We start from the raw sequence: 25,217 nt of genomic DNA, 5'->3' as shown, positions 1-25,217 counted from the left end.
GCACATCAAAGTGAGGGACTGACCCTCGGGCTTATTGGTTGTGAGGACTGGCCTTGACGACAGTGGAAGAGTTGTGCAGGGGCTGACCCTACGGAGCAGGATCTAGCCTCGGTGTGCCTGAAAGTTGGGCGGGTATAGGTCTCAAATCGCCAGGGCATGGTGAACTAACAGTGGAGACTCAGAAATGGCGGCCACCTGTGTTTGCACGCTGGGAAGGGGAGAGCTCAACAAAGAAACAATAGCCTCCGCCGTCTCCCCCGTCCAGTAGAAAGCTGCCTCTCCCGCCCCCGTTCCAAGCCAATTCCCCACCATTTGTCCCGACCTTCTTTCCAGCTGCTGCTCCAGCGCTGGAGCTCAGAGGGAGTGATTCCACTGGTGGGTAAGTCCACGTACAGTCCCTTTAAGAGGATCGCCTGTGAGTGCAGCTGTGCTGAGTCTCACTCAGTCACAATCTCCGCTGGTTTTCACAGCCAGAAATTATGGGGACTTCTCTCCCTGGCACTGGAACCCTGGGCTGGAATGGCGCTGGGATTTCTCGCCCTTCTAGGGGATGGGAAGGGATCCCCACAGCCGAAATAGCTCTCCTGATCTTTAATGGTCACACGCGGGTGTGGGACCAGCCCGTTCTGCATCTCTGACCTTCCCACCAGTCTGGAGGTGGCTTCTTCTGCAAGTTCTTAGTTGAAAGGCTTCAGTTCAGCTTGATTTTAAGTGTTTCTCAATAATGGTTGTTTTGTAGATTAGTTGTAATTTTGATGTGGTTGTGAGAGAAGGTAAACACAGCATTTATCTACTACACCATCTTGTCCCCTAAAGTATTTTTTTAAACAAAAACAAATTAAATTCTTGAAGTAGAAAAGATTCAGTATTAAAATGTTAATCTCTTCCAACTGCTTGCATTTAGTAAGGTAAAGATCTAAAACCCTTCTCTTTATTAGGAAGCTTTTTTGACTTTGCTTAAAAGCTCCACACCTATACCTATCAGCAGTGCTGCCCTCTTGAGCCATTATTACCTCTTAAGGAAACACATCTCGAGGCATTTCAGATTATCTGGAATACTCATATTTCCTTTTATCATTTTACATTAAGTGCATAATTTTGGACTATATCGCTAAAATTCTGATAAGTCGTATTAAAAAAACTAAAGTGTGGATTTTTATAGCATTATAGTTGTTATAATAAATTATGGTATTCCTTCAGTAGCATGGCAGAGTTTGCCTGGGTTAAGAAGAAATTAAGTACATATCATTCAGGGAAAATGTTTCACTGGGGAAAAAGTTGGACAGAGTCAATTTACATGATAAGCTCTCCATCATGACTCTTGACACTACCTGGTGCATAAAGAGGAATTCCCTAAATTTTTTTTTTTAAGATTTTATTGGGGAAGAGGAACAGGACTTTATTGGGGAACAGTGTGTATTCCAGGACTTTTTTCCAAGTCAAGTCATTGTCCTTTCAATCTTAGTTGTGGAGGGTGCCATTCAGCTTCAAGTTGTTGTCCTTTTAGTCTTAGTTGTGGAGGGCGCAGCTCAGCTCCAGATCCAGTTGCCTTTACTAGTTGCAGGGGGCGCAGCCCACCATCCCTTGCGGTAGTCGAACCGGCAACCTTGTGGTTGAGAGCCCGCGCTCCAACCAACTGAGCCATCTGGGAGGCAGCTCAGCTCAAGGAGCCGTGTCCAATCTTAGTTGCAGGAGGTGCTGCCCACCGGGACTCGAGGAGTTGAACTGGCAACCTTGTGGTTGAGAGCCCACTGACCCATGTGGGAATCGAACCGGCAGCCTTCGGAGTTAGCAGCCTTCGGAGTTAGCAGCCTTCGGAGTTAGCAGCCTTCGGAGTTAGCAGCCTTCGGAGTTAGGAGCATGGAGCTCTAACCGCCTGAGCCACTGGGCTGGCCCCTCTAAATTTTTATTTTTCAATACTGGTTCTCAGTATGTGCATTGAGGCAGTATGGTATAATGAGAATAGTAGCAGTATATACAGATTTAGAGTAGTGTTGTAGAAGATTTTATTTTGTGTACTTAGATTTATTTTTTCTGAAAGTTAGACAGACATAAATATAAAACTTCCTTTTTCTTCCAGTAGATGCTCTTCCCATCTTATTTTTCCATAGATGCTTGATTAGATAGGAGAACTTCATTAATACTGGGACATGTTGCTGGGATGTAGGGGTGCCTACGAGCTTCATTGCTCTAATGGGAACAGTGTTGGAAAAATCTTCTGTGCAAACATCTAAAAATCATTGAGACATTGGAGCCTAAAGTTAAAGATAGCTGCTTTTGGTCTTCTTGTGATCTGTGATAACAAAGTTCTTACTGTCATAAGTGAACTTAAATTATTAAGAATTTTTTGAAAAATCTGTTTCTTGGAGAAAACATTAGAAAAAAATTAGATAAGTTTTAACTTTTGAATCATGAACTTGTCTGTGTCCCTCCCTTCCATTTTGTGAACTGTGAAAAGAGCCAGACAGAGTAAATTTTTAACAAACACTTACATTCTGTTTTGTGTACTTATAGTGCTGACAGCTTAATAACCATCGTGCTTTATTTGTCAGAAAGAATTCAGTGAACACATATCAAAAGCCTGTAGTAGTTATGTGCCCTTGGACTTGGAAAATATTTTTATGACCTAGGCAAATTTAAAGTTTATTACTTTTGGTAATAGACCCCTTTATTTGGACAGGTGAGGACATTTTTAAGGGGATACTAGGTGAATTCACCACTTTTTCTCATTGTCAGACCAGTACATTTCTATTATAAAATGTAAGGCTCTGTTAATATCCAGAATGATAATAAGGTATTTTATTCTCATGCAGGTCATGCACTATCTAGGCCAGTACATAACAATGAAGCAGCTTTATGATCCGCGGGAGCAGCATATGGTATATTGTGGGGGAGATCTTTTGGGAGAACTACTAGGATGTCAGAGCTTCTCTGTGAAAGATCCAAGGTAAAAAGAGTGAGGGTTTGTTTATCTTTTTGGGTGCTTATACATAATCACTTAATCTCCATAAATTATTAATGGCTATTTATTCCTTTAGTCAACAAATAGTTAAGGGCCTATGTATGTCAGGTGGCCTGAGAACATAGTAGTGAACAACAAGCACAGTCTGATTTTACTATATTTTTTATTTTTATTTTCATTTTTTTTTAAGAAGGTTTCAGCTCACTGTGGCCCAAACTGGCAACCTTGGTGTTATTAGCACCATGCTCTAACCAACTGAGGTAACCGCCCACCCAACACAGTTTGAGTTTATGAATCTTAATTAAAGGGTAGTGAGACAGCTAGGTGCTCTTCCCCATCTTAATGAAATTATCACACCAACACATGGTGAAATTACACTATAGTGTTATAGAAAAGAGGTACATGAGGTTGTGTTGAGGGTTGGGGTTTAGGGCCTTAGGGATCAAGGAGAGGTTCCTTGAGGAGTGATACTTGAACTGAGAGCTGAAGGATAATGAGGCAATTAGAGGGGTCTGGTTTAGGAGTGCTTCTGGCAGATTGAACGTCATATTTAAAGGCCCAGGTAGTAGGGAGCTTGAATTTTGTAAAGAGAGAGAGGAAGAGTGAGGTGATAAGAAATGTAGAATTGCTGGGCAGTTTGAGGTTTAAGAGCTTCATAAAAATCACAGTACAGCTACTCTAACCTGTTACGTGACTTTCTCTAACTGCACAAGGTATTTCGTTATTAATTTATATAATCAAAAGCTAATTAGTAATTGAGTAGCCAGTGTTCTCTTTTTCTAGCTTTGTAATGACTTCTGAGCTCATTTTGTCTTACTTTGGTAAGACTCCCTTTCACCCCCACTCCCTAATTAAAATGTAGAACTTCGTACAAGGAAGGAATAGTCTGCAAAGGAAATCCATCCATGTGGGTTACTGTTATTAATTAAGTAAAATGTAAATTAATTAGTTTTTTATTGGGGGGCAAAGTAACACAAGGGCTTGGGCATTAACATTTTGATATTTTAATAATGAAAAAAGATACATTTTGGGGAAAAAATTCTGTTTGTCCAAAATGTTATAAAGTTGGGAGATAGCATATTATAAATACACTTAACATTTTAATGGAAAACCATGGAGTTATTAATTTTTGATTTTCTCTTTGACAGCCCTCTCTATGCTATGCTAAGAAGGAATCTTGTTGCTTTAACCATTGCTACTACAGGTATGACACATCATATTTTTTCAGTCTGTATCACAGCTTTGAGGGTGCAAATGATGGGAAAATAAAAGGATCAGGATGGAGATGGAATGCTGTTTTGGCATTACTGGGAGGGATACTGTCACACAGAATATGATTACTATGTTATTTAACTTTTTATTGTGAAAAAATTCCAATATACTAAAGGTAGAGAGATTGGTATAATTAATGTGCTCCTTTTACACTTAGTAATTGCTAACATTTGGCCATATTTGCTTCATCTAGACATACTTTTAAAATCTAACAGATAAGGATTTTTTTCTTCAAACATAACTACAATGTCATTATTACAACTGACAAAATTAATAATAAACTAAGTAATAACTCCATAATACTATCCAATAGCCAGTTTATGTATAGTTACCCCCAGTTATGTCAGAAATATCTTTTACATTGTGCTCGTTCAAATCAGGATGCAAAGTCCACACATTGGATTTGGTTGATATGTCTCCTTTAATCTATAAAACTTAATGCTCCTTTTGTATTTATGTCACTTATTTGGTGAAAAAATGGATCGTTTGTCCTATAGCATTTCCCAGTTCTAGGATTTGCAGGTTGTATCTCTGCGAGGTTGTTTAACATGTTTTTTTATTCTATTTTTGGTAAACTAGTAGTGCTTGGAATAGATTCAAGTTTAAATTTTTTGCCGGGAAGGTTTCATAGGTGGTACTTTGTACATCTGTTGCCTTACATCAGTCTGTAAGGTCTGCCTGTTCCTCTTTCGGTGATAAGATTCTGTGGACTCATGTGATGTGTCACCCTGATCCATCTATTAATATTGTCAAAGTCCCCCAAGAGCCTTTCACTCAGTGGTTTTAGCTTTCTGTTATTTGAAGGCCAATTTGTCGAACCCTTTGCTTGATTCCATACATTTTAAATACTGCCCTCTGAGTTTAATTTATTAGGTATATGCAGGAAACTGCTTTGGGTCTGAAGTGTGATGTGTTAGAGATAAGTGAATTAAACTGGATACAATTGAAATATAACTTTGTTTCTTAGTTCTAAATAATGAACCTTTTTTCTTCATTCCCTCTTGAAGCCCTTTTGTGAGCTTCAAATTAGATTTTTGGTAACACTGTCCTTTGAAGAAAGCCCAAGTTTGTAATCCCTTTAGATTGTCTTTCAATATTTTACTGAAAAAAATAGCTTGAAAAAAATCCATTCCTAATAAAGATTTACACTTTAAAGTGATTAAAATGTGATTTTGAACTGACATTGGTTTCTGAAGCCTGTTGGTTTCATTGAGCCTTTGCCCACTTCACCCAGCTGTAAATTTCTGTTTGAGAGGGAAGGCCTTGCAAATGATATGGCGCTTTATTGAAATTCAGTCACTTGTGAAATAGTACTGCTTTTCTGGGATTGTCACTACAGTCTTGACATACACAGAGGATTTTATATTTGCTATTCTACTCTTTCAGTAAAATTTGTTTTCTGATTGATCTGTTCTCTGAATATCGAGAGTGGGTATAATTCTCACTTTTTCTCTCTCATTTTCTTTCTTGCACTTCCTCTGCAGGGTTTAACATGCCATATATTAAAATGAACATTTCTATAACAAACATTTCAATTGATCCTCACAACAACCCTGTGAAGAAAGTCTGGAGATGAAGAAACTAAGGATTTTTTAATTGAGTGATTTGTCCAAGATCAGATAACACTGGTTAAGTGGTAGAGGAGATATTTCTGATTGGCCAGCCCTTGTTTTTTTCCATTGTGCCATCTCCTTAACCTTTGCTTGTAACAGAATTTGCCCCAATTAATTTTTTAAACACTTTTTATTTCTCTGAACAGTAAAATTTTAAAACATTTTGTTCTTCAACTTCCTACTTGGAAATAATTTCACCCACAAAAAATTGCAAATTTCCTTAAAAAGAGTTCCTTCAACTCTTTACCTAGGTTCCCCCAATGGTAACCCCTCACATAACCATAGTACAATGACCAAAACCAGGAAATTGCCCCACAGTAACTTGATTGTCTGCTCTGACTTGCGCCTGGATTGGTACTTGATGGCCATCTCTGTTGGTCTTCATAAAATGGGTTGCCTGTGATTTATTTGAAGGGACAAATGAGAAAAGTATTTTCCATATCACCTATTTATACCTTTGCAAATGAGGTGAACCTTTTATTTTAATGGTTGCATAAAATGCCATTATTTAAAGTGAGGGTGGTTCTTTATAAACCATTTCTCCAAATTTCCACATGCATGCTAATAAAATGAAATACATATATGACAAACTTTGTATTATTTTACAATTTCTTTGTACATTGTAGTTTTCCTAGATAACTTCTTTTTGCTTCTAATTGTTGTAACCTAAGTAAGGTCGTATGCATTAGAATATAAATGAGAGTAATCGAATTACTTTATTAAAGAAATGCTTCATCTGCATTGTATGTTAATTGATCTTTGAAGGCCACTGTGGTTAAAAATTCTGTTTCTTAAGCTCAGTATCTCCATTTATCTATAAAAAATGCTTCTAAAAACAGTGTTCTTTATAATTACAATTTTGAAAATGTTTGCTTTGTGCAAGACAACTGAATTGTCATTACCAGTTGTAGGATCTGGGTTCTTTCTCTGGCAGGCTTTATTATAATAGATGAGGATGGTATTTTCCACGAGGTCGCTGGACCTGATAGTAGCTGATGAACCCAGTTCCTGATAAGACTTATTTATGTGCATCTCAGTTACATATAGCCTCATATAATTAGTGGTCCAGGTTATTAAATTCTCTGCAGCTTGTTCTTTTCCTATAGTTAAGCTTTTACCTTCTGTTCTTGAAAAATTTCCAAGTTCTTGAAACACATTTCTTTTCATCTATCTAAGAGTTTCTCTCAGGTTATTATTTTCTTTGCTTTTTACTAGCTGTGAGCAAAACTTCTGCTTCCTCTTCCTTCTTAGGAAATGTTTGTAATAACTGGGAAAAGTAGGACTTGTTGATCAAAAAAAAAACACACCTATATTCAGGTGATGGGAATTAAAACTGAAATCATCACTGACATTTAGAATGTAAGTTTACATAAAGATGCTATTGTATTATGAAGCAAGTGAGGAAAATTCCAGATTTTCAGATTTCATAACCCTTTATAACTTTTTAACACTTGAAAATAAAAATTAAATTAAGAAGCCAAGCCATTTTTGTTGTTTAGAAGTTAGGCAAATTTGGTAATAAATCACCTATAGGAAGAGATGATAAAAATACTCCGTATTATTCCCTGCTCGGAATCACTCTTCATGTTAAAATTTGAAAGCTTGCTATGGAAGAACATTTTGTAGCCATTTTTCATTTTCCTGCAGATTATATTTTGATAATATATTTTGAATATAGGCTGTCTTGGTCTTTGTGGTTTTTACCATTTTTGATTTTTTTTCGTTCCTTTGGGTGAGAGCCTTCTCCAGCCAACATGGAGTAGTACATCTCTAGGGACCAAACCTGGCTCCAGAGTTGTTTGCTGAGGTCCTTTTTGTGTGGAAAGAATGGTTATTACCGGGGAAGGTTTTCCTTTTGTTTTACTTGCTATCCAGATGCTGCTCAGACTCTCGCTATCGCACAGGATCAAAATATGGATATTCCAAGTCAAGACCAACTGAAGGTAAAATCACCACATGGTGACTTCTTTTTTTGTACAGAGTGGCCCCTTCTCTGTACCTATGGATCTTGGACTCCCAAGACCTTTTTCTGAATGTGGTAAGAATTTAATAAGAAAGGTTCTTGGGAGTTCACAGACCAGGGACAGAGTGAACATTCTCTGTTCTGCCCATACAGAGTTCCAGTCTCTGAATCTTTCTTTGGGATGTAGCACTTCTGATCTTCAGTTCTTCCAGTTGCATTTTCTTTGGGGTTTGTGTGTGCACCTGTGTGATGGTGTACGTTCATAGGTATTTGAGGAAACTGCTTTATTAGATTTTAATAGGCTTGTTGCAATTAAGTTCATGTCAGGCCATTTCGTAAAGCTTCCCCAAACCTGGGAAAACCTTATGGTCATCTTGGTATATGATGAGGATTTCACATGTTTTCTGAATTATGCCTAATTTTGTAGTAGGCTAAAGGCTTTATATTGATAGCCTATTTTTAACAGTAGATTTTGCTCTTTTGTGCAGAGATTTTTTTCCCCCCTCAGGTTTGGGATTCTCCTAGCTCTGCTCAGAGTGGGTTGAGGAGAGATGTTGCCTTTATTTGATGACTGTTGTGAATTCCAGAGTTCTCTTTCTTGTGCGTAACCCATTGTGTTGCACACGAACTGGTGAGCCAGAATGGAACTGCTACATCCCCTGGTCTCAATCATTTCTGTTGCATTGATAGACACCTTTCCCTTCTTTTCAGGAAAGTGCAGAGGAATCCTCTAATTCCAGGAAAAGTACTGAAGAGGGCAATACTCCCATACTGTCTACCTCCCGGGATAAATGCACAAATTCTAAAGAAGGTAAGTTTTGAATTAAGGCTATGCAGAGTTTTCTTTTTTGTTGATGATTTCTAGAAATGTGTTCTATCCAAATTAAGCACTACCTAATTAATACTGTGATAGAGAGAACTCGAAAAATACTGCTGTCTCTTTGCATGTGAAGTAGGAGACGCATATGTCATGTATTTTTCATTCTTTTCTGAAAACTTTTTTTCACCCTAGTCACCATTGTTAACTTTGAAGATGGTAGTGCTCTTTTAGCAACCCATGATTGCTGGGATAGAGCAAGACTTTTCCTTTAGCTAGCTTGCTAATAGAAGATAGCTACACATTTATCAGTTTGCCACCTGGTAACGTAGCTGCCTTGGATTTTTTTTTTTTTTTAAAACCTTGGCACTCCTATACATACTTGATCTGGTTAGAATTTTGATTTGTTAGCTTCATGCAAAATTTCATAGCTTTTTGAAGTTTGCAAAGATGATAAAATATACTTACTATCTCAGAGCCAAGAATGAGATACAAACCTAGTAGTTCTTTTGCCCTTGGGTGATAGTCATCAGATCTTTGCCATCCATATTGGATATGGTGTGGTCAGGTTAAATGAGTTAATTGAATTTTGGAAGTTTCCCCCGAGCCCTACTTTATAAACTTATCTCCTAAAATTTTTTCTGCAAAGATGTATTTTATGGCATGATGGTTTCTAGTACCTGGTTTACATTTGGAGCAATGGCAGGTTAGACCTCTAGTAACTTCCCAGAAAGTTATGCTGTTGAAGTTGTTTCAAATATTTAGTTAAAATTGAATCAGTTTATCATGCTGGATTATTTTCTTCAAATTGCGTTTGAGTATATAAACTGAATTTTGCGTTATCTAGTTACTTTGGAACTTATTTCAGTCCAGTATGGCGTCAAATGTATTATTTTGTTTTTTTAAATGCAGGTCCTTATTTTCTACTTAGAAAGCTGTTTAAAATATAAGAACAGCCAAGATCAGGAACTAGGGAGCTAAGAAACTGGGGGAAAGAAAACTTAAGGGAAACTTAAAATCCCGATAGGAAAGAAAACTTAAAAGTTTTTCGGTGGGGGAGGGGAGGCTACTTACTCCCTTGGCCCATATCAGTAGGTTATCATTGTATAGTTGTGAAATGAATGAATGAGCTACACAGTTAACCACTTTTCCAAGAATTTCTTTTTCACAAAACTCCACCCCCTAAAGTGTGCTGAGGAAAGCCAACTAAGCACAAAAGACGGGCAAAAAGAAAAGCTAACTGTTTAGTAAATATCTGAAAATATCAAGCTCTAGTGCCAATTTACGAATGTCCCAGTTCACTGCTTGAGAACCTCTCCTGTGTGGGGGATGAAGGAATAAAAAAAGAAAAAAAAAAAGTAAGAACAGCCAATTCAAGAGGCTATGTAGTTTGTAATTTAATTTTGAGAATAAATAGCTTAGTATTTTCAGAAGGTTGTATAGGTAGAGGACAGAATTTTTATATGTGGAAAGAATGGCCTATTTCCATACCTTTCATGAGAATTTACAGAGCTTGAACAGATGAAGGTAACTTTAATATCTATCTCAGGAGTTTGGTTTCTGATAATTTCAGCAATGAGTAAGTAAAAAGGAGGTTGACATTTCCCTGAGCACAGATGGGCAGGATCAACGTGATTTGTAAGTAGGTGGGATAATCTTTTGTTCTAGCGCGGACCCATTTATTGCAGAAATTTTTTCAGCCATATGTACCTCAGCACATTTAAACATCCATGGTTGTCATCATATGTCTAGTGCATTAGGAGAAAACGTAGAGGAGAATGAGAAAGTAGGAAAAGAGTAAAGCACAACAAAAAAATTGCATGATGGAAAAGAACTTCATGCATTCGCAACAAACTTAACCACCTTGAATGTCATTTAGGTGTATGACACAAAATCTTTTACCTGGAATGTATGGGTTCTTAATGTGTTTTGTATTTGCAGTATTTTTAGGTTTATTATTGTATAGATATTTTAACTCCAAAAGGGCCCATTGAGCCAGAAGGGACATATGTATATATTTGGACAACCTAGAGTTCAGCATTTTTTAGTGGTTATTACTTATCAAACATGAATTCCTGAGAAATGTCCCAAAATATATGGAGCCAATGAGCCTGCCTTGACAAGCTTGTGATTGCGTGTCATGGTCTATACCCCCTTGCATCTATTCCAAGGTTTAGGCCTCTGTGCTATTGCTGTTTGCAGTTCAATGGATCAAGCCATTTTCAGATACCATGTACTAGAGCAAGTCATTGTTTAGTTATTACATTGGTAGGTATGTTTAAAATGACAGTAAGTGACCATTTAGAAATCCTTTTAGAACAATGCCATTGTTTGGATGCTTTCAGAGTTTGGATTTCTTGATAAATGATTATCTACTTCTAGTGAAATTACTTGCTAATGAAGCCTAAACAGGGGAGGAGATTTGGGCTCTGCAACTGAGACAGGTATTTGATTTCTGATTCTTTCTTACTGGGAGTAGGAATTTCTTTTTACCTATATTATAAAGAGATTGTAAGTATTATAAAGAGAGTCTTAATTCTTAAGGGTTGTGTACATAGTTATCCTTTTCATTTGACTTCTGTAGATGAAGACTTGATAGAAAATTTAACCCAAGATGAGACATCTAGGCTGGACCTCGGGCTTGAGGAGTGGGATGTAGCCGGCCTGCCTTGGTGGTTTTTAGGAAACTTGGGAAACAATTACACACCTAGAAGTAATGGCTCAACTGATTTACAGACAAATCGGGTAAATTTCATGTTTGAAGAGAAACTTGTGTTTTTTCTTTTGAAAAGAGTAGTACTCTTCGTTACTCTGACCACACATTGCATTCTCTAAGAATTCTCATACATTGCTATGACTTTAAGTGCCATTTGTATGCGTATGATGCCCAAATCTATATCTTCAGCTCTGACTTGCCCCTAAATGCCCAACTTCCATATCTAGCTGCCTACTCAGCACTTCTACTTAGATGATCTGACATTTAACAGGTTCGAAACAACTTTTTTTTTCAACCAAACACTTTTATCTAGTCTTTCCTTTTTCATAAGTCTATCTTCTACCCAGTTATTCCAGCTGAATATCAAGGGATATGGTTGATTTCTTTCTCTGTCATTTGCCACATTCAGGTTATCAGCTGATTACCTGATATCCAAAACATCCAAAATCTAACCAACCACTTTTTATTACTTCCACTGTCATAATTCAAGCCATCATCATTCTGCTCCTTTATCTTCTTTTATATTCTCCATTGTACTTCTCACTTGGTAAAATGATGATTATATTTTGGTTATGTTTATTGACTATTTAACCCCACTGAAACGTAAGTCCAGGGCTTTTGTATTATTAACAACTCCATATTCTATTGCTTAGTACCTACAACAGTATCTGATACATGATAGGTATTCAGTAAGTATTTGTTCAGTAAATGAATAGAGATGTAATGGCAAAATAGTAAGTTGTCTCTTAACGAATATTATAGAAAAGCATGTCATAAAATGTCCATAGTTGAATGTAGAAAGAAAGAATTCAGAAAGAGAAGAGGTTTGGGTTACAGTCAGTATTTCTCTCATTTCTTCAATAAACATCATTGACCATTAAAGAAAAATATACATCACAGTAGAGTGTTTTCTAGGTTTGCAGAGTGCCAATTGTTGAAAGGAATATAGGGAATGATTCTACTTAATTGAGCAACTATGAGTCTGTAGCTTTTAAGCTCTTCAGTACTGTTCCGTAGGTGTTACACCTGATTTACTGTTAAAATAGAAAATTTCTCACCAGGCACCCTTACATCCATCCATTTCCTTTTACATAGTAGGTGCCAAATAGATATCTGTTGATGAATAGATGTGCATTGGAGAAAGGCTAGGTGTTTTTTGGAGATACGTGAGGACATTGAGTTTTGGGTTCATTTATGTTGGTTCAACATCTGATAAGCCTCTGACTACAAAAACTCATGTTTGTTTTTTTCTGTTAGGATATGGGTACTGCCATTGTTTCAGATACGACAGATGACGTGTGGTTTTTGAATGAGCCAATATCAGAGCAGTTTGGTGTTGGAATAAAAGTTGAAGCTACTGATACTGAACAAACAAGTGAAGAAGTAGGGAAAGTGAGAGACAAAATGGTATGTTGTGGAAATATTTCGCATTGATTGTATTTATATGTGCATGGTATAATCTGTGCAGCTCTGGTGACCTGACCTATACTATATACCTCTTTGTACAACAATGACTCACGTAATCACCCCTCTTTTGCTTTTTAATGTTTCTCTATATCTAATTTTAAGATTCACACTAAGTTAACCAAGGCTGCCTCAAAAATAGGATAGAACTTCATGGGTAAAGCTCCTTCTTTGTTAGAAGCAGTAAACTCCCCTTTTCCTGCTTACCTAGTCTCTCACTATCACTGCAGAGTTTTTTCTTCTGGAGACTTCGCTTTGCTAGCAAGGCAGAGTTCTAAATAGCTGCAACAGCCTGTAGGGAAAAAAATCTTTATTACTTGGACATCTCAATAGCTTTTATAACTATTTTGTACTTAAATGGAAATAGATGAAGTCTTCTTACATATTACAGAGTTTCAATATAGGGGAAAAAGAGAAAATTCAATACACATGGTATGACCATATCAAGATGAAGAGTTGTACAAGCACGTGCTCAAGTTTCAAAAGAAATTGGGCACCAGATCCAGTGCTTAATATGGACAAGATTCTCAGAAAATAGCCACTGAATAAATATAGCAAAAAACATAAGAGAGCGAGAGACAGACTTAAATGGGGCTATCCTTTCAATTTAGGGGATTTTCATAGTAATTTGGATTCCCGAAGGATATCCTAGTATGTTTGTGGTAGGCAGATACATGCTTAGGTTCTGCTAGACTAATTTTATGGGTAGCGTGAGAAGAGAATGCAGGTGGCTAGAATGAACACAAAGGTGACATTTGGAAACTTCTATAGAAAGATGAGACTTAAAATACGTGAATTTTTGTGAGAAGGTTGCTAAACAGAGGGTCATAATTGTAGTATAACGGTTTTATTCCATTTACTGTGTCAGAAAACTAGGGTTTTAATTTTTAGAATTTCAAGTTCTGAATTTTAAAATTTAAAAGACACTTCCCACATTTCTTTTTGTTTTCCTGGTCTGTGGGCATGTTGTAGGAAACCCAGTGTGTTACATTAACTAGTTGTACTTTTGAATTTGAAGTAAAATTTTAAAATACTTTGTTTTCATGCTTCACATCTAAGTTCCTTATTTTATATAGTGCTTTTATAATGCCTACCTGGATTCCCAAGATAAATTTCCACATTTAATAATTTGTAGCTTTTCTGCTTTGATATTGTTTATTTTCTTTACAGTAATAAATTTGAGGACCTTCTCCCTTCTGAATGCAGAAGATATTTGGTAATCCTCTGGTGTTACATGTGTATAGAATCATGTTTTTGGTCTCATATTTAAGTTGCCTCCTTTTTAAGTGGTAGTGATGGGCGTAGAATGTAAGTTTTAAATTGAAGTTCTTTTGTCTTTTCTACTCTCAGGTAACAACCTCATGTGAAATAGGTAAACCTTACTAAATGAGATGTCTTTGCTGTCACAGGTGATTGAAGCAGGAAAAAATGATGACCTTGAGGACTCTAAATCCGTATGTGATGACACTGATGTAGAGGTTGCCTCTGAGGTATGAATCTCTAGTCCAAGAGTTGTTTTGCACCACCCATTTCTTCAGATGTTCGTGTTGCAGCAGTTGTTGACTTGTGAAGAATGCCATTTCCCCCATTTTTTAATCTACCTTTCCTGAGTGTTAATAGATGTTGGTTTCTTTACATTTTGTTAGAGGTTTTTACTGGAATTTGAGAAGAGGAGAGTTTACCTAATCCTCTTCTTACCTTGGAAAGGGATGACTTAAATGCCTTTGTGTATTTTTCTCCCTGCTATCAAAACTCTTTGGACACGATACAGTGGGTTTACAGTTACTCAGAATAGTCCTGTACTACTCTGCCCACTGAACACCTCTCTGTAATGCCAATGAGACCTATAAGCTATCTAAAATTCTTTGTCAAGTGTAAAAATAATATTTTCAGTGCTTTCTTAAAAAGAAACAAATGGAAACTGGCTTAATTTCTACACAGGTTTATATTAATGGAGGGCTTTTAGTGTTCAGCTGTTAGGTAATAGGTATGGAATTGTCATCAATTGACAACTTAGGTTTAGACGCAAATAATGTACCTTGGTTTTCTATTTTCATGCCAGTTCCCTATTTTCCTTTTAGTACTTATTTCCTTTAGCTAACTCACTGTGGGAAAAAGGGTAGGGGAAGGAGAAGAAGGGGATTTTACATTTTGCTGCTTGGGTTGTCTCTGGTGCTGTTCCCCCCTACTTCTACCTCCCACTGTTGACCATTATGTAATTCTTTGCAGATTACCTGTCTGTCCATAGCTAAGTAATAAATGTGCAATATACTGGTCTATTAAGTGTTCTTGACCATAATTTAAATAGCAAAGATGAATGTTTCCATCTTCATCAGACTTCGGTGGTTACTTGGGCTCAGAAAACCTGTTAAGCAAATAGACTGTATTTCATCAAAGATGGCATTGAGTTTAATAAGCCCTCTTATTTTATATCCTTTTCCACTGGAAAAGGAAAAGGGATGCCAATCGGGCGATGACACTCCGTCAGTCACGGATTCCAAATCTTTATGAAGCTCCTTTGAGTATTTGTGTAGCATTTCAGATGAGATCTGAGGATCTTCAACTGGTAAGAGAAGATGTTTTGAGGCTCTCTGGAGAACATCCCAGTTTAACAGATGGTTGTGTCTCTGCCTCTTGGAATAGGCCATTGAGTTTTGACTTCTAAACTCGAAGTGCTTGGCCTTCATTCTGAAAGTAATCAAGTCAGCCTGTGTCAAATCATTGATCCTGTCAAAACCAGGCAATTATCCACATTAAATACCCTTGAGTTGTTCCAGGTAGTTACCTTTGAATTAAGCAAGGCATGTAAAATTTATTGAGCTCTAGTACCTCCTAATTTGAATATGGAGAAGTAGGTAGGAAAAAATTACTTGGCATTCGAGGACAAGAACATTCATTTTTCAGAGGGTGTGATTTAGGCATACCTATGGTCCTGAGAGCAGTGAAAGAGCGCGAGTAATTAGTAGTTTTCTTCCTCCCCTTCTTCCGCCTCCCTGCCCCTTCTTCTGCCTCCCCCCATAGTCCCTCCAGTTCAAGCCATTTCTCAGTCTAGGTGTGTAGGACACAGCTCCCTGGCCCATGCTGGTATTAGGAGCCTTGCGCTCCCCTTGGCTGAGGTAGGTTGCCAGTCATCGGTCCCACTCACGCTGGCTGCCGGTCACTCATGCTGGCCACCAGCCACTCATGCTCGTGGCAGCACACGGTAGCCCACGGCTGCTCACAGCAGCTCAGCTCTTGGGGGATTCATAATCTTAGCTGTAGAGGGCGCAGCTCACTGGCCCATGTGAGAATCAAACTGGCAACCTTGGAGTTAGCACAGCGCTCCACCACCTGAGCCACCGGTTCGGCCCAAATTAGTAGTTTTCAAATCTCATAATTGTACCTTCTTTTTTGCCCAATTTTATAATATTTCTTAATTAGTAGGAAGGAATGACAGTATTATCTCTTCTTCATTCTTTAGTCTCTTATTCAATATAAGAGTAAGTTGTACAAAGAAATGACCTAAAAAGAAGGCAATGGGGAAAAGCAAACAATGTAAATTCCACTCCTACTGGATAAAAAGCCAAAATAATTACTTTCTTTAAGATAGCTATGTCAAATTTTGGCTTAAAATGGCAGTTGTGTCACTGTCATAAAACTTCCAAGGAGTTTCTTAGACATACAGCTGTAGAAATTGTTTCAGTTCTAGCCTAGTTCACTGGTGTGGAATGTCTGGACTCTTACTGGCTTAGTGAGATAATGAGAATTTGACCTACCCTCCCTTTTTCTCAGCATCATGTTCTCCAAAATTAATTGGCTGCACTTGTCTTTGTAGGATGAGTGGCAGTGTACTGAGTGCAAGAAATTTAACTCTCCAAGCAAGAGGTACTGTTTTCGATGCTGGGCCTTGAGGAAGGATTGGTATTCAGATTGTTCTAAGTTAACCCATTCTCTTTCCACATCTGACATCACTGCTATACCCGAAGAGAAGGAAAGTGAAGGAATTGATGTTCCTGATTGCCGAAGAACCGTATCAGCTCCAGTTGTTAGACCTAAAGATGTGTATAGAAAGGAAGAAAACCCAAAACTCTTTGATCCCTGTAATTCGGTGGAATTCTTGGATTTGGCTCACAGTTCTGAAAGCCAAGAGACCATCTCAAGCATGGGAGAACAATCACCTAATCTTTTAAAACAGAGAACAGTTATAGAAAACATGGAGGATTGCCGGAATCTCTTGAAGCCATGCAGTCTATGTGAGAAAAGACCACGAGATGGAAACATTATTCATGGGAGGACAAGCCATCTTGTCACTTGTTTTCACTGTGCCAGAAGATTAAAGAAGGCTGGGGCTTCATGCCCTATTTGCAAGAAAGAGATTCAGCTGGTTATTAGAGTTTTTATAGCATAGCTGAATCAGTGAATGACAGAAATATTAACAGGACCAGGTCACATATCAAAACTTAAATATTGAGCATCTCCACTCAGTGTGACTGACCCATTGTATCTGTTCATTTATTCATATAAACATCTGTGTTACAGGACATTTTGCTTCTAAACTTACATGGAAATTGAGAATGAGTTCTTTAGAACTAGGTTATTAATTTGGGAATTCCATTAACTTATGTTAATGACTTCATTCTGTCTTCAAAGATGAGGATCTGGGAGGGAGCAACTACCAGACAAACAAAAAATAGGATCATTTACTTAACCAAATTACTTGAAGATTAATCCTTTCTTTAGTTAATTTTATTCTCTAATTTTCTGTTAGGGAAAGTTCTTTTTTATTTTTATTTATTTTTTTAAGATTTTTATTAAAATATATCTAGCATATACTATTAGTTTCAGGTGTACACCATAGTTATTCAACGTTTATAGATCTAAAGACGCGATCACCACAAGAAGTCCAGCAACCATCTAACACCGTATCACGCTATCACAATATTATCGACTATATTCCCTATGTTATACATTACATCAGGTGTATAGCATAGTGGTTATGTATTTATATAATTTAAGAAGTGATTCCCCCTAATTAGTCTAGTCTTTTTTTTTAATTTTAATTTTTAAATTTTTTTTATACTGGGGAACAGTGTGTTTCTCCAGGTCCCATCAGCTCCAAGTCGTGTCCCTCAATCCAGTCTTGGAGGGCACAACCCACTGGCCCATGTGGGAATCGAACCGGCAACCCTGTGGTTCAGAGCTCGTGCTCCAACCAACTGAGCCATCCAGCTGCCCCCAGTCTTTTTTATTTTTAATTCAATTATAGTTGACAGTCAATATTAGTTTCAGGTGTACAGCATAATGGTTAGACATTTATATAACTGAAGTGATTCCCTTGTCAAGTCTAGTTATTGATCCTGACACCATATATACAGAGGGTGCCAAAAAAATGTATACACATTTTAAGAAAGCAAAACTGTTAAAATTGTAATACTCAATAAATACCAATAACAAAAAATGAATACAAGTCACATTTGACTTATGCAGTTATAAGAGGTGCTCAAAGTGGTTACCATCAGCGTCCAGACACTTCTGATTACAGCGAACTACTGCTTGAGCAATGTTAACCAAAGTGTCCACTTGTGTCCATTTTTTTGGCATCCCCAGTCGTTATTAAAATATTGACTATATTCCTTATGTTCCACTTCGTGTTAGGGAATGCTCTTAGACCTCAAAACCAAGATGGCTTAGAAAAATATTAAAGCTAACAATTGAAAAACAAATAATTTGAGTAGTTACGTAGTGTTATAGGTCACTTTATGTTGTAACCAGGCTGCATAGTTCAGAGAAGTCAAAAGAAGTCTTGAAAAACGAGATTTTTTTCTTCCATTTATGCCTAGAATAGTGGTATCAATCATTTCTGCTAACAGACCCCTAAGAGAATTTTGAGTATACATAATCTTTTGCACATTTTAAAAATTGAGGTATAGTTAGGAAATAATAAAGTATTCCCTTCTGATGAATTGTAGGCATCTGAGTAACCACCCAAAACAAGCTTATAGAAGAATATTTCTGTACCTGAGAATATTCCCTTGTGTCCTTTCCAGGTAGTCCCTCCATTATTTCTTGGCTCTCCACCCTGGATTAGTTTTACTTTTGCACATGTTTAATTTGACATCTAAATTTTAAAAATAAATTTAAGTACTTACAGAAGATATACTATCCAATATATTGTGTATGTGCTTTAAAAATAATTTTTATCAAAGCCTTGGAGCTGCAGATTTAGCTGATTAAATTCATAGAAAATGTCCTGTCATATAACCTGGCAAAGCCTGTTCTCATAATATTAATTAGTCAAATCAGACATTCAGTCAAAAAAATGTTTTGACTTTTAAAAAAAAAATTTTTTTTACTTTATTTGTAATTCAAATAAATGTATTAACATATATCTCTGAGCCTTCTCTCAGTTACAGTTCTAAAAAATATAAGGCACAGACTTTAACCAAAGCCTCTTTCTTTGTTTTACTCTGTCCTTGTTGTCTTTTGAGAGAGTTGTCTGTTTTGTGGGTTTTTTTTTTGTCCTTTTGTTTGCCTCTGGTTTTTTTACACTGTGAGGCAGTGCCCCAAAGTAAGATTTTAGATGCTTGATAGGCAATCTTTCTTTTGAAAATAGGAAGTATGGCAGTTGTGAAAATGAAAGTAATTGAAGAGAAATGTTAGATCTGAATAGGCTTTATCTGAGCACATCAATCTTTGGATAATACATAAAGAAATTGAAGATCTTTGGATTGATTTCCTTATAGATATCTGTCTGAATCTTGGTGAATGCCCTGGGGTATGAATATGTCATTTTGCAGAACAAGGTCCTATAATTATCAAATTTAAGGATTAAGAATCACTTTCATTGCTTGTTAAAAAAGCCCAACTCAACCCCTGCCCCCACTCGCCCCCTCCCACCCCCTCCATCCTTGAGATCTGGGCTAGGGATTTCCATTTGAACAAGTGTTCCTGATGCAGGTGGTCCACGGACCTCATTTTCAAAAGCCTTGCCCTTGAAAGAAGGTTTTTTCAGGTACTGGCAGTTGAGAGAACAAGATCCTTGTATTTAGTATCATATTTAGTTTCTAGAGATTAAGTTTTGTTAAAGTTACTGAGTTTTAAAACTAGAATGCACTCATGTACTCCTTTTATTTTGTACATGAGGCTAAAAGATGAAATGACTGCTGAAAGACGTGGCTAGTGATAGAGCTAGTACTAGAATCCAAATCTTAAACCGTACTTGCTTCTCTCATTATTTGTTAGATATTTAAATGGTGGTGCTTGTTGAATTTGGAACAACTTAATAACCTTAAAATATTGGAGAATATGACTTGGCAGCCAAAATAGGACTTCAGAATAGTAACTTTTAACACTTTCTCCCAAAAGAGAAAAGGCCCAGTAAATGTCAGGCTTATATAATCATATATTACTCCTCCCACAGGGAGGACAAGTAAAGGTCCTCTGACAGCGGAACTCCCAGTTTTGTTCATTAGTGGAGAAAGCGGCTCCAATCTCTGGCTCTATAGGTAGAAGGGACAAGGGTATTCCCCCCAATAAGAACCAGTCCTTTGAGTTCAGTGTTTTGTTAGGCTATGGTAAATGCTCTAAAACTTCAGAACATTTTTACTTTCTTCCCTTTCCCCCCCTAGTACTCTCTTCATATTAGTTTGACAGCCCTCAGTTTTGTGTTTTTGCCAGTGATAAAGGAGAGGCAGGGAGAGTTGGGGATCTGCACTAGTATCCTATGACTCATAAAATTGCAGGTTACAGTGTTTTAGAAAATGTAAATTTAAACATTCTTAAAATTTGGTTTGTAGATAGTTGATACTACACAGAATCTTCTTATGTTAATCAGCTTTCCTCCTTTTCCCCTTTGTTCACCTGGGTTTTTCACTGTTTCCATTAGCCGTAAGTTCTTTAATTAGAAGTTCCTAAGCTGTGTGAGCTGAAAATATAATAAACCTATACTTGGCTTACTGTACCTCTATCAAGAACCTTTTGAGTGACTGGAAATTTTATAGAGAAGTGTATTTGCAGGAAGAGTTGGTCAGTATTTCTTGGTAGCTTATCTAAAATCCAAGATGCTGCTTCTCCTACAGATGGTTTTCCTTCATCCAGGGTCCTTATTTAATGTCTTCTGGGAGCATAGCACAGGAAGTAGAATTACTCATTTCTTGGGGGTAGAATGGGTCAAGGATCCTAAAAAGGGTCAAACAGTGCTGTCAGCAATTTCTTTTTTTTTTTTACCCCTTCCGCCTCCCCTCCCCACTCCAGTTCAAACTGTTGTTTCTGTCTAGTTGTGTAGGACCCTGGCCCATGCTGGTATTCTTAAGAGCCTTGCGCTCCAGTTGGTCGTAGGTCGGCCTGCTGCAGCACACAGCAACCCACACCACGGCAGCCCAGCTCCAGGGAGAGCCGTTTTTCACCATCTTAACTGTAGAAGGTGCAGCTCACTGGCCCATGTGGGAATCGAACCAGTGACCTCGGCGTTAGGAGCACAGCGCTCCAACCATCTGAGCCATCGGGCTGGCCTGCAATTCTTTACCTGTAGGAAACTTGAAATCATCTTGATAGTTTTAGATTTTGTTCTTTTTTCAGTGCGACTGCAGTACAGATGTATTTTACTCACTGCCACTAAAGCAAGGCATGATTTGTATGAAAAGTCTTCATAGTTTACTACTATAAGATCGAGAAACTTTTGAGTTCCAAACACTATCATTTATCTTTTAGTTGTACTTAGAGTGACCATATGCTCTCGTTGTGCTGGTTTACCCATTTTTCATCATCCTACCTGGTTTGTCTCCGTCTCTCCCCTGTCACTCTGTTGTCTATTTGGATGTCAAATTGTATGATCTTACTAGTAGGCCATTGAAATCTGACTGAGGAAAGGATTTGTTAAAGTAGGTGTCAGTGGGGTTTATTGTTTCTGCTGCCTCACACCACTGACTTGTGATTAATGGAATCATCCCACATTAGCATCTGATTTCTTATTTTAATTGTCATTTACATTAATATTTATGATCATGTTATCCTGGACAGAAAATTCAGAGCAGAAATGACAAATCCTTAGAAAAACAAATTTCTAGATTATAGCAAAAAATGTCTCCCATCTTTTAATATTAACTCACTCGACTTGTACTGTACTTATATTTGGAATACTTTTGTGTTTGATACTTAAACAGACTTTATAAAAATCTTAGACCACGCCTGTAAACTGATGTAACTATTTCTCCACAGTCCGTCTATGGAGTATCATAGGTTCCCAATCCTAGGCTTGAACAGTGGATCTGCGTCCAGCCAGGCCAGCCTCCAAACTGCCATGAACTTTTCTCATATAAGATTGAATCACTGCCAAGCATTTGAAATATGCTGTGTTGTGTTTTAATAATAATTTATGTATATTTAGATGTATGTAATGCTTTGTGGGACATTATTTTGTTTGTAAGAATTTATTTTTAAAGGTCAGGATCAGTTGTAGCTTTTTAAAAAATGCCAATTCAATGCAATGTTGGCTCCTTTGAAAAGTCATTAATGAGAAATCGATGAATGTTAGATCTTGGGTTCTGCAATGCTATTGTAGTGTTACCTCTTGTTTCTCTTTAGAAAGGAGGAAACTTGTTAACCAGCTATTTCTCCTTTTCTTTTTTCCACAGAGAGTTATGTGAACTTTAAAAATTACATGGCTTTAGATACTGTGAATTTTGTTTTCTCTTGAGCTAAGTATTTGCTTAAATTGTTCAGACCCATGACCTAAAGAACTCATTGATAGTTCTCCCATTCATGGGTGTACGTGATGTGCACACACTATCAAGACTGATAATGCTTTTGCTAAAAAATGGATATAGATTAGGAAAATGAGCCAGTTTAGAATCTGTACTTCAAAGATAAAGGAACCTGCATGTTCTCTCCTGTGCCAAAAGTAAAATGTACACTGTTTACAAATGTCTGGAATTTTGCACTGCCGTAGGGTATGCAGAAGTTACTTTTCTGGAATTTCCCATATTTATGATTAGTGGAGTTGCAGTTTAGCAAATGAGGAGAAATATTGAGGACCCTAAAGCTAAATTGGAAATGAGTATCTGAAGTAGTTCTAGTGGGTCCCAGACTTAATTTGGGGACGGTTTTTCCAGATTGCTTTGAGATGTCCTTTCTGTTGACAGCTTTCCTTGTTTGCCATGCTATATTTTTCCTGTATAGAAACCGCCAGATCTCTTTTCTGTGGGAGAATGTCCCATAAGCATTTGAAGATCTTTTGATGCAATGAACATGTAATCCCAGATAATGTTGTTATTGGTGAATGTGGCATTTTTAAAGAAAATATTATAATAAGCCTACACTTGGGTTTACTGTACCTCTATCAAGAGCCTTTTGAAGACTGAAAATGTTAGGGAAGTGTATCTGCAGAAAGAGCTAGTCAATATTTCTTGGAAGCTCATCTGAAATGCAAGATTCCAAATCATGTGTTCTTGCCTAGTCTTTATAAGCACCAAGTTAATAGCTCTGGGTCTTTTTGGTGTTTGCACTATGTAATTCTTTTAATACTTGTTGATTGTGTTGTGCTTTTTTGTGTATTAAATATTTTTCATTTTGCCATTTTGTAGTGTCATTATTGGGGAAATACATAATTTTGTTTGTGTGCAGCAAAATCTCATTTTCTGTTTTTATATACAATCTTTGGTCTGATTTGTGGATGAAGAGAGTAGCTTTTACCCTAGAAATTATTGTACTCAAAATAACAGCAACTTTTCATATTTCCCCCATTTACCTATAGAGTAATTGTATTTCATTTTTAGGTTCCTAATCCAGAAGGAAACCTCAAAGTTTTGCAGAGTATTTTTTAACGTTGAGCTAATTAGACAGCGGTCAAGTTTTTTTCTCCACCAGGGTCCTTGAGAGTTAGAGAATATTTAGTACCTGCATGCTTAGAGTGATTTAAGGCAAGCCCTTTCAGAGGCACAAATCTGTACCTAACTCTTCTGAGCCTGTGATTTGATCAACTTGTCCACCTTCTTTGCCATTGAAGAGATTTCAAATAGTGAGATGACGGATTTCCTCTTTACTGAGTTTACAAAGAAATGCCAGGTACAGGTTTCTATTTTGTGTTTTTGAATTGGGGCTAGTATGAAGAGGTATTGAAGGTTTGTCACAAAGTACAAAAATTACATGCCTAGTATCTGCTAGGGTCTTTAGCAGTGGTTCTTTGAAAAGCTTATGAAATTTAATAAATCTCAAAAAACAACATTTATTTATTTTTTTATTGGGGAAGGGGAACAGGACTTGATTGGGGAACAGTGTGTACTTATGGGACTTTTCCAAGTCAAGTTGTTGTCCTTTCAATCTTATTTGTGGAGGGCGCAGCTCAGCTCCAGTTGCCATTATTAGTTGCCGTTGTTAGTTGCAGGGGGCGCTGCCCACCATCCCTTGCGGGAGTCGAACCGGCAACCTTGTGGTTGAGAGGCCTCGCTCCAACCAATTGAGCCATCTGGCCACCCAGGAGCTGAGTGGCAGCTTCTAGTTGTGGAGGGCGCAGCTCGCTGGCCCATGTGGGAATCGAACCAGCAGCCCTGTTTCCCAGAGCTCGCGCTCTAACCAACTGAGCCACCGGTCTGCCCAAACATTTTATATTCGCTTTCAGGAGCTTCATTGAAGCCACTGGTCCGTGGCTTTCAGGTTCTGTTCTTCGGAGGGATATCAAAGGTGAGCCTGCCCACAAAGAGCTTGCTAGCCCACATGCTTTTCAAAAGGTCATTCCCTTATAGCTAAGGCCATTAAGGTCAGGGAAACATCCAGTCAGCTGTCCTGACCTTGGGGCCACCACATAATTGGCGCAGATTGGTGCACATGCACAACTTGTGGGGGCAACCTTCCTAGGCTGCAATAGAAATGTGATCCCCTAGAGATACAGTATACTCCTGTGTGAGGAGGCACTCAGGGTCTGGTGGTAGAGATAGTACTGGAAATAACGGGTAGCATTAAAAATGAAAACAAGCAAGAGGGCCATTAGAGACAAGGATGAGGCCAGTTTCTGTGTTACACAACCCTTTCCATGTTTGTGACATCTTTAGGGTACTTGTTAACGATTCCGACTGCATAATGTGTTTCCTGTGTTTTTGCAACCTACTCACCTTCGTGCTTCAGATTTATCATCTTTGAATGTAGTCTTGGGGTCAAAGGGAGGCAAGCTGAAATTAGTAACTGAGCTAAACTGTCAGACAAATTTACTAGTGTTTGCTAGAATTTGCACAAATCCAACCTCTAAAAGTATAAAAAGAATTAGTGCTATTAGAAAGATTTCAGGTCATTACAAGTTTGGGAATACAACGATAATTTTGCTGCGTCTCCTTCCCTGAACTCATTTGATTAATGTTTTACTTTTGCTTTTCCTCTTTAAGATAAAGGACAGGAGTTAAATTCATTCAGTAGATACTTTTTCTGTGTTAATATGAACCAGA

The 25,217-nt window shown here is 37.6% G+C and overlaps 1 protein-coding gene across 6 annotated transcripts in view; it reads left to right on the top strand.

Moving 5' to 3' along the window:
- The window catches only part of MDM4 (MDM4 regulator of p53), a 37,203-nt gene extending 18,938 nt beyond the window's left edge, over positions 1-18,265 (top strand). The window contains exons 4-11 of one of the 6 annotated variants that reach the window (XM_033091968.1): positions 2,814-2,947; positions 4,111-4,166; positions 7,723-7,790; positions 8,522-8,621; positions 11,212-11,372; positions 12,601-12,750; positions 14,217-14,297; positions 16,622-18,265. In XM_033091968.1, the coding sequence (XP_032947859.1) occupies positions 2,814-2,947; positions 4,111-4,166; positions 7,723-7,790; positions 8,522-8,621; positions 11,212-11,372; positions 12,601-12,750; positions 14,217-14,297; positions 16,622-17,194 (1,323 nt within the window). In that variant the 3' untranslated portion in view covers positions 17,195-18,265. Of the gene's footprint in view, positions 1-2,813; positions 2,948-4,110; positions 4,167-5,718; positions 7,841-8,521; positions 8,622-11,211; positions 11,373-12,600; positions 12,751-14,216; positions 14,298-16,621 lie in introns of those variants that run through there. The other 5 variants (XM_033091972.1, XM_033091969.1, XM_033091970.1 and 2 more) reach the window with 5 other exon arrangements.
- The last annotated feature ends 6,952 nt before the right edge of the window (positions 18,266-25,217 follow it).

Source organism: Rhinolophus ferrumequinum, chromosome 22 (assembly GCF_004115265.2).
Source record: "Rhinolophus ferrumequinum isolate MPI-CBG mRhiFer1 chromosome 22, mRhiFer1_v1.p, whole genome shotgun sequence".
NCBI lineage: Eukaryota > Metazoa > Chordata > Mammalia > Chiroptera > Rhinolophidae > Rhinolophus > Rhinolophus ferrumequinum.
The sequence above is the reverse complement of the archived record's forward strand: the minus strand, read 5'-3'. Positions and strand labels throughout refer to the sequence as shown.